The 11445-nt window shown below is 30.6% G+C and overlaps 1 protein-coding gene across 1 annotated transcript in view; it reads right to left on the reverse strand.

Moving 5' to 3' along the window:
* The window catches only part of LOC137639114 (transcription factor 21-like), a 43038-nt gene extending 37430 nt beyond the window's left edge, over window positions 1–5608 (reverse strand). The window contains exon 1 of the mRNA XM_068371432.1: window positions 5481–5608. Within this exon, the coding sequence (XP_068227533.1) occupies window positions 5481–5608 (128 nt within the window). The remainder of the gene's footprint in view (window positions 1–5480) is intronic.
* Window positions 5609–11445: the final 5837 nt, after the last annotated feature.

The raw sequence follows: 11445 nt of genomic DNA on the forward strand, positions 1-11445 counted from the left end.
TATATATATATATATATATATATGTGTGTGTATGTATCTATATATATGTATAAATATGTATATATTTATATATATATATATATATATATGGGTGTGTGGGGGTGTGTATATATATATACACACACACACACACACACACACACATATATATATATATATATATATATATATATATATATATATATATATATATATATGTGTGTGTGTATATATATATATATATATATATATATATATATATATATATATTTATATATATAAATCTATATATACGCACACTCACAAACACACACACACACACACACACACATATATATATATATATATATATATATATATACGTGCACACACATATACAGTATATATATATATATATATATATATATATATATATATATATATATATATATATATGTATATATATAAATACATATATATGTATATATGTATATATATATATTTATATATATATATATATATATATATATATATAACAATTATATATATACATATATTTACATACATACATATATGCATATATATATGCATATATATACATATATTTATATATGTATGTATATATATATATATATGTGTGTGAATACACACACAAACAAACACACACACACACACACACACATATATATATATATATATATATATATATATATATATATATATATATATATATATATAATGTAAATATGCACAAAGGCAAACTAACCATTTGCCATAATAAACACAAATCACTGCTGAGTTTGACCTTGAATTCTAAATAAATGATGTGGAAAAGTTCCATATCGGCCACTGCATACTTTTTTGTAATAGTATGTTAATCCACAATACATAAACTACGCCACTCCATTTAACCGTCAGTTAATAAGTGATTAACCTTTACTTGCTCAAAATATTTCCTAGTTACGCATCCTTTTCACTTAAACGTCATTTTTCTTTCTATTTAACATAAGTACACTATAGCTCCGAAATTCATGTTTTCATAATTTTATGGTCAACATTTTACCAACGCTGGCTGTCTCCTGTCTTTGCACTTCTGCAATGCTTAAGGCCGACCCTTTAAATCTCGTTGGCACCACCGCATCCCTCTTTCCTCTTGACACTCAACATCTCCATTTCGCTTACTTCAAAAACCATTTGAGTCAGCAATACCTGTTGCTTTTCCAAACGGTTTGCAGGAGCTACACCCGGGATGGTGCCGGTAGGATGATAGCTTGATTTTAACCTGATTTCAAACCGCACTTTTTCTGAGACGCCATAAGCGTATAGTGTTTGCTTTATACTGTAGTTTGACCACTTCTTTGCAATTCATTAATCAAGAGGCTATTGCCCCGTTCTCTAGAATAGCATATCAAAATAATAACTATATATAAAAAGAAACAGAATAGACCAAAGGAACATTTGCGTAAAAATGACTTAACCTGTAAGAATAATCTCTGACCACTCGTCTTTTCAGGGACAGTTAGTGGCGTAAGTTTAATTTCTTCAATAATATATGATTCAGCTCTTCTCTCGTACTATTATCGTCCTATACATTTATTCTAAAACCCTGTATGAACCAAGAACTTTGATTCTTCAATCCTCCATACTAACATCCATACGTCATTTACATTCATCTTTATTTACCACTATAATATTCCTTTTGCTAACATTACATTTCGATTCTATACGTATGAAAAATATTTCCCAAGTCTTTCCCTAGGCTATTACCAACTCCTAACTCCATTTCATATGCCATATTAAATCCATTAAACTTGTATTCTAATCTCTACGTGTTCGTGACCCTTGTAATAGCTCCTCCATTAAAAATATCAAACATCCATGGGATAATCATCAAATCTATTTCAATAATTTTCAACAAATTATTTCCTACGCAAAAGTTTCATGAAATGATCCTTACTTTATCTACGCCCACAATTATCTTTTCTTATAAATCATTCTTTGTGTCTTTTGTCCAAAATAAATACCCGTCCCATAGATAGGCATAGTATATGGCATCTAATTATACAGTACTAAATGTTTGAATATCAGATAAGTTTTGGCATACGGAATCATTCCCAATTATGATAACTCAGTTTTATCACACACAAACATACATACGTATATATATATATATATATATATATATATATATATATATATATATATATATATATATATATATATATACATATATATATATATATATATACATATATATATATATATATATATATATATATATATATATATATACATATATGATAAATTCTACACATTTAGACGTGTTTTTCATATTCAAATGAGCCATATAATTTGATACATTTATGTCTGGATTCTCATACCGACCTCGGGATCAGAGCCTCAGACAATAGCTTCTGACCAGCCGGGATTCGAACCATGGTCCAGGATACTTGTAACAATAGTGACCTGCCACATAGCCATGAAGTTTCCTGGACCAGGATTCGAATACCAGCCGATCAGATGCTATTGTCTTTGAGTGGTTTCGTATGGGGCTCTGATCCCGAGATCGGTAAGAGACTCCAGACATTAATGTATCAAATATATGACTTATTTGAATATTTTATATATATATATATATATATATATATATATATATATGTATATATATGTATATATACATATGTACATATATATATATATATATATATATATATAAATGTATATATATTCTTAAGAAGCTGTTCTAGCATAAGAGTAAATATTCTATTCATGTATTTCATTTGTGTATTTAAGAGATGTATAGCCAGCTCGTAAGGTGAGTTCCACTCTGTAAGTTTAAGTAATTGATATAAATTACATAAGACTATCGCCATTCATTCAGTTGTATTTTCCTTCACTTTCGTATATGTAAATTTACGTTATTTTCTAAGAATTAACTTTTTATTTCACGTAGTTTTGTAAGGAACCCCATGTAATCTCGTTTAGGTATGAGCACGACGGATTACATCATTTTTATGTTTCTACATGGTTAGAAAGTGCATAAAAATTCTCAAATTAGATTTATTCTTATTTTTTATTGTCACGAGAGGTAGGTGGGCGGATTTAGCTGAGAGAGGGTTGCTTCGTGAACTAGTATAGTACCTATTCTTCAAATTACTATGTTGGCAACCTTACGCCGTAAGACCATGCCCTGCACGCTTCCAATAGGCAGAACTGAAAGGTTCTGGAATAATTAAGTCAATATATATAGCCCCAGGAATGCATAAGTAGCAGAAGAGATCCAGCCTATCCCTTTTGAAAAAGCCAAAGTTTGACTGCGCTCTATTCTCTCAAGTGTGTGTTCTCTCAAACGTGAATAAGGGATTTTTATCAGCGTATATTGTGTACAGTGCTGTTCAAACGTTGGTGAAATTATTGGATGTTAATTCGAGTGTAGGGTATTAATGTAAGTACATGTTAACATAAATTTTTGTGAAGTGAAGTATATTAAAATTTGTGCTTAATCGTTCTGTAACCTTGTGTGAACCGAAAGATATAAGTGTAACAGTTACATATATGTAAATTTCATTATTATATGTTCATTAGAGGGTTAAAGTGTTCACTCTTGTCATTAATTATCAAAATTGAATATTCTTATAAATTAATTTCCAGTAAAACAAGGGATTGTATAATTTTTTCAGAGTCTTTCTTTGTCTTAATCTAAGGTTTAGTTCATAATTGATATTTTGAGCGATGAATTTTTTGGTGTTAATTCTTGTGAATTGCAGTTAACTTTTTATAGAATATATTTATTTTTGTAAAGTGTGTATTATTTCAAACACCAATATTTTTGTCAGAACTCTGCTCGTATTCCCTGACTAAGAACTGAAGTAAGAGGTTGGTTTTTTAATGGTTCACTTGATTAATCACTAAGCTTTGTTTTCAGCAATGTAAGAGATCTTTGGATATTCAGTGTTCATATATATTGCCATCTGGGAGTTGCGTAATATTCTCAGAGCTCAGGTATTTTTCAAGTGTAACAGATTTATGTAAAATTAAAGCAGGTGAGTTTTTGAGCTAGGGAATTTGCGTAATTCGTCAGTCGTAATAATATATATATATATATATATGTATATATATATATATATATATATATATATATATATATATATATAAATATATATATATATATATATATATATATATATATATATATATATATATATGTATATATAATCAACGTATATGTTTACATATATGCAATATTATATGTGAATAAATAAATAAATATATGTGTAAATATATATATTTATATATATATATATATATATATATATATATATATATATATATATATATTTAGGTAGTAGGTTGGCCAGGGCACCAGCCACCCGTTGAGATACTACCGCTAGAGAGTTATGGGTCTTTTGACTGGCCAGACAGTACTACATTGGATCCTCCTCTCTGGTTACGGTTCATTTTCCCTTCGCCTACATACACACTGAATAGTCTGGCATATTCTTTACATATTCTCCTCTATCCTCATACACCTGACAACACAGATTACCAAACAAACATTTCTTCATCACCCAAGGGGTTACTGCACTGTAATTGTTCAGTGCCACTTTCCTCTTGGTAAGGGTAGAAGAGACTCTTTAGCTATGGTAAGCAGCTCTTCTAGGAGAAGGACACTCCAAAATCAAACCACTGTTCTCTAGTCTTGGGTAGTGCCATAGCCTCTGTACCATGGCCTTTCACTGTCTTGGGTTAGAGTTCTCTTGCTTGAGGGTACACTCGAGCACACTCTCCTATCTTATTTCTCTTCCTCTTGTTTTGTTGAAGTTTTTATAGTTTATATAGGAGATATTTATTGTTGTTACTCTTAGAATATTTTATTTTTCCTTTTTTCCTTTCCGCACTGAGCTATTTTCCCTGTTGGAGCCCCTGGGCTTATAGCATACTGCTTTTCCAACTAGGGTTGTAGCTTAGTAAGTAATAATAATAATAATAATAATAATATATACATATATATATATATATATATATATATATATATATACTGTATATATATATATATATATATATATATATATATATATATACTGTATATATATATATATATATATATATATATATATATATATATTTACACATATATTTATATATAAATATGTGTGTGTGTATGAGTGTTTGTGTGTGTGTTAGTGTGTGGGGTTGTGACAGTGTATAAAATGTAACCTACGTCGTTAAGGGTGTCAGAAAAAAACGACTAGAAAGACATCCTTAAGACATGTTAATGCATATTCACATATGTTCCTTCAAGATGTGTTAATAGTCGTTGATGTTATAAGTTATTTAAAATGTACTAACCTTTTGATCAATAAACTACAAAGAAATGGTAAAATAATCCTTCAAAGAGTATAGGACATGCTTTTCAAAAAAAGTGACAGCCTCTATATGTGGTGAAGATTAAATACAATATTTATGGACACCATCCCGGTTGGAGGCCGTAGTAAAGAAGGTCCCTCGTGTGCTTACAGTACCTTGAGAGTATCCTCATGCGGGCCCTTTCTCTGGCATTGGCTGCGTTCCTCTGCACTGGCTTTTCCCTCACCCGTCCTCCTCCGGTCCCTCCATTTCCCTCTGAATTGTCTTTTCTTCGTCTAGGCATCGTGGGTCAAGTCCTCTGGTGGTTTTTCCGATCACGGACTACGGAATAAATCATATGCAGTATGTTAGCTGGGATAGTTACAATCGAATCAACAAATATTTTGAGACAACGAATTACTCACTACTAATGCAAATGGGATATATATTGTCTTTATTGCATGCTTTATTTCTAAACTACCTGAGCCACTTGGGGTATACAATATTCATGCTAAACATCTAAAAAATGTATTTATATTAGTAAACTCACTTGGAATCTCAATTAAAAGCTCAACGCAACCGAAAAATTCAATATGGCAAGGAATGAATATACTCAATTTTTTCTAATGAGGCACATTTGCACGGAATCGCAGCGATGCCCTTTTAGCTCGGAAAAGTTTCCTGCTATCTGGCTAGTTAGAATATTCTTTTCCAACCAATCAGCGATCAGGAAACTTTTCCGAGGTGTGAGTCGGTGCAACTCTGCCTCACTAAAAAGAATTGACTAGTCAATTCTTTTTAGTGAGGCAGATTTACACAGATTCACAGGGGTGCCCTTTTAGCCCGGAAAAGTTTCCTGATCGCTAATTGGTTGGACAAGATAATTCTAACCAATCAGATAGCAGGAAACTTTTCCGAGCTAAAAGGGCACCGTTACGAGTCAGTGCAAATGCGCCTCATTAAAAAAATGAGTTTAGTAAGTTTTCCGCAATTGTACCAAGGAAATTAGAATTTGCTATTTTGCAATGCTCACACATACACACACGCATATATATATATATATATATATATATATATATATATATATATATATATATGTATATATATATACATATATATATATATATATATATATATATATATATATATATATATATATATCTATATATATATATATATATATATATATATATATAGTGTGTGTGTGTATTGCCCATTTCCTTTTCCAATCCGAGAGCTGGTTCCAATGGATGTTTTCTTTCAGTTTACAGCAGGTATAGTATTTGTAAGATGAGGTTGCTAGATCCACTATACTTGCCCCTCTGGTCGTAACAGAGTCGTACCGAGCCTCGTTTTAGAACATATTGGATTTTGCTGCGAAAATTATTGAATATCCTTGAAATCCTTTTAATTTCAATCGCATTGCAGAGTTTGAAGACCAAAAAGGAAAGCAGATAACCGAAACGACAGCCTCTCTGATTCACAAATGTCTACTGAAACTGGCGAGGTCACCTAATTCGAAACATTTTCATTTTAGTTAAATAGAAAGACATTGTGTTCACGGGAAAACTATCGTCACTAAGCGATGTACATTAAAACCTTTAAACAGACATCAACTAGTCCTGCAATATACTTTCTATAATATATCGCCATGATATTGATGGTCGCCGGTTGATCAAATGAGCTTTATCGGACAAAATAACGTTCAGTTAACAAATAAATTTTGTACTATACTCAATTTTTTTATCAAGGCAGATTTACACCGACTCGAATGGGTGCCCTTTTAGCTCGGAAAAGTTTCCTGGTCACTGATTGGTTGGACGAGATAATTCTGACCAATCAGCGATCAGGATTCTTTTCCGAGCTAAAAGGGCACCCCTGCGAGTCTGTGCAAATCTGCCTCGATAAAAAAAAAAAAAAAAATTAGCATAGGTTTTGACTGTTTGCAAAAAGATTCAAGAAAGGATTAATCCTCTAAATAAGTGATTGATGACGGGACTTTATAGTTGGCAGAATCATGCACGAACAGTATCAGATGGAATTGATAATGATAATAAGAATAAAAATATATTTATGGAACTAAAATTTTTATTTTATTTCATATCAGAGACTTTAATTGTCATTATCATGAAATATATATCAACCCTAAAAATCTGAATTTTAAAACTTGAGATTCTTGAAATTGCCTAGGATTTCTTATCAATTCGTCTCAAGAAGTAATCTTGTGATACAAAAGCCTTGGCAGCTGCTTTCTATATTGTATACAATATGATCATTTGCAGATTCTCCTGGGGTTTCTTGATGATAATATCGAAATTTCAATATAGGTAATATCAATGCTTGTGATAAAAACTAAGGAGTTAGATTGCCCAACGTTATGATAATGAAGGTAATCATGTCAATAACTGTCAATAAGAATTCTAATACAGTTTGCATTGTATACAAATTTGGTATATCATTAAGCCTTAAGTGAAGGTTTTATAATATTCTGGAAACTAAAGATGATAAAGTCATTGGGGAAATATATTTGATAATAAGGGCGCTCTATCATTATAACCAAATAGCTATTGGTGGTTTAATAGACATTGTAATATTCTTTTATTATTGTTGTTGTAATTGTTTCTAATTTCCCTCCCATTTGTCGGTTTCAACCATTCCTTGTCTTCTTTTGCAAATTGAACTGAGGAACAGATATTAGCAACGGAGGCACTTATATGCTTGTGAGATTTGTACTAATTGCGGTCTATGAACCAAATGATGCGTGACTGATTCTTTGTCAGGATCCAGAAGATACACTAGAGAAATCTAAATCAATCAATCAATTACACAAGAGACTGCCCGGCGTATGTACTGTAGAATTATAATGAGCGAAACAGAGTAAACTGTTGGATATTGCTGGAATATTCCGAGAATTTTTATATGCTTGCGTCATCCTGATTATCTTAAAGTTGGTGAAACAATATGCAGACATCAATTAATGTTTGTTTCTTTTAAATAATTGCTGAATGAATGTGTAGTGCGGAAAGGCCTACTGGGAGTGGAGATGTGGAGTAAGTAGACACGTTAAGATTTATTTATCGAGTCATATTTACCAGTTTGCTTAAGATTCTTTATTTGTAAGAAATACATTATCATGTTGTTATGATACATAACGTTTCTCTGTTTTGGTGTATGGTGTCACTGTGCCTGTTGTAGTTAGGTGGTAATTATTAAGTTCATTAAGCTTAAACTATGTTTATTTTATTATTAAGTAAACTGATGATTTTATATATATACATACATACATATATATATATATATATATATATATATATATATATATATATATATATATACATATATATATATATATATATATATATATATATATATATATATATATGTTTTTGTTTCATTTGTTGATGTCGGCTACCCCCCAAAATTAGGGGAAGTGCCTTGGTATATGTTATGTTATATATATAAAGTATATATATATATATATATATATATATATATATATATATATAATAATAATAATAATAATAATAATAATAATAATAATAATAATCTTTATTTCAGCAGAAGCCATATACAGTTACAATAAGGGTACAGTGATCTTACACTTTTGACATCGGTAAAAAAAAAGATGAGATATGCAATAATATCAGTGATATATATATATATATATATATATATATATATATATATATATGTGTGTGTGTGTGTGTGTGTGTGTGTATATATATATATATATATATATATATATATATATATATATATATATATATATATATATATATATATATATATATAATTATATATATATATATATATATAAAGTAACATAACAGATTTTGATCAAAATTGAACCTTCTCTTTTTTTTATGTTTAAATATACTCCCACTCTATATGACACTTTATCATTGTTGTTATTATTACTTGCTAAGTTACAAACTTACATAGAAAAGCAGGATGCTATAAGCCCGAGGGTTCCAACAGAGAAATAGCTGAGTACGAAAAGGAAATAAGGAAACTTACAAGAGAAGTAAATAACAATTAGAATAGAATATTTTAAGAACAGTAACAACATTGAAACAAATCTTTCATATATGAACTATAAAAGCTTAAAAAAACAAGAGGAAGAGAAATAAGATAGAATAGTGAGCTCGATTGTACCCTCAAGCAAGAGAACTCTACCCCAAGACGGTGAAAGGCCATGGTACAGAGGCTATGGCATTATCCAAGACAAGAGAACAATTGTTTGATTTTGAAGTGTCCTCTTAGAAGAGCTGCCTACTATAGCTAAAGAATCTTTTCTACCCTTACCAAGAGAAAGTAGACACAGCAATTGTAGTACAGTACCCCTTGACCGAAGAAGTATTGTTTCGTAATCTCAGTATTGTCAGGTGTATGAGGACAGGAGGGAATATGTAAAGAATTGGCCAGACTAGTCAGTGTATGTGTAGACAAAAGGAAATGTGCCGTAACCACAGAGAAGGATCCAATATAGTCCTGTCAGGCCAGTCAAAGAACTCAATAACTCTCTAGCGGTAGTATTTTAACGGGTGGCTAATGCCCTGGCCAACCTACTACCTACTTTTATGGTTTATTCGATATAATAAATCATTTATATGAGTTATCTTATAATAAATATTGAATATAAAACTATGAGAGTTCAGAAGTCATTTCATGTGATTGTATGTTAATGGGTAATTAGATAAAAAAAAATGAAAAAAAAGCAGAAAATTTACAACGATTTGATTTTGGACCATAAACTCAAAATTTCGCGACAGCATATTATGTTGTAATTTCTGTTGGAGATGAAATGAAAATAATAACAAGTTGCAGTATACATCTTCAAGAAGAATACAGTTTCTTAGTTCAACGAATGAATCATGGATAACTCCATGTGGGGTCACTTGAACGACCAGAATTACTCAACGTTTTTTATAAATTAAAAGAGATGTTTTGTACCTCTGTCTCTGACAATGATCATTAATGTTTGCTTCTTGACTTCAAGCATTTAATGAAGATAGCGCTTGCATGTTTATTTGTCTTTAATATGCGATAAAACTGAGAATTCTGTAGTCCATAGGGAGAAATAATAGCTGCCTTTTGATATGCTAGTCACTGAGCATCTATAACATTCCTCATTTGCCAAGATATGTCAATTAATAATAATAATAATAATAATAATAATAATAATAATAGTAGTAGTAGTAGTAGTAGTAGTAGTAGTAGTAGTAGTAGTAGTAGTAGTAGTGACAATAATAATAATAATAATAATAATAATAATAATCAAGTGTGCACCATAGTGAGTATATCTGGTGTTCCTAAGTGTAGTGTTCTTGATTCATTACTTTTCATACTATATACACATGACATGTGGTTTTCTTTTTTTTTATAGGCAGTAGATGCTACTCTTTGAGCTTCAATTCCATCGCCTGAGTGTAGATCTGGGGTTTCTGAATCCTTTAACAGAGATTTAGCTAAAATTAGTGCATGGTGCAAATTATGTGGTATGAAGTTGAACATTAACAAAACTCAAAATATGATTGAAAGCAGGTTAAGGGCGGGTTCCTCAACATCCAGATCTCTCTATTGATAATGTTTACTTAATTATATTTTAGATGTGATTCTTGACAGGAAATTTACTTTTAAAAAACACATTTCGTCTGTTTCTTCTTCAGTTGCACAAGAAAACTCTTTATTGGTGAATTCTTTTAAGATTTTCTGTGATCAATATATTCTGAAGAAATTTTTCAATTCTTTCATTCTACCTTGTTTCGAGTAATTTTCTCCTGTCTGATCTTCAGCTGCTGATTCTCATCTTAATTTTCTGGACAAATTTCTAATAAATTTCGTATACATGATCTGGATATTAATCTCTGGCACCGTCGTTCAGTTAGTTCTTTATATATGCTGCAAAACGTTTTCCGTAATCCTGACTATCCTGTGTATTCGGATCTTCCCAGATTGCCCTATCCTGTACGTAGGACCAGGTATGCAGTTAATTCTGATAGTCAGGCATTCTCCATCATAAGACTCAAATCTACACAGTATTCTCGAAGTTTTATCTAAGCTGTGACCAGATTGTGGAATGATCTTCCTAACCAGTTGAATCGTGGAACTTCAGAAGTTCAAAGTTGCAACGAATGTTTT

Source organism: Palaemon carinicauda, chromosome 4 (assembly GCF_036898095.1).
Source record: "Palaemon carinicauda isolate YSFRI2023 chromosome 4, ASM3689809v2, whole genome shotgun sequence".
Taxonomy (NCBI): Eukaryota; Metazoa; Arthropoda; class Malacostraca; order Decapoda; family Palaemonidae; genus Palaemon; species Palaemon carinicauda.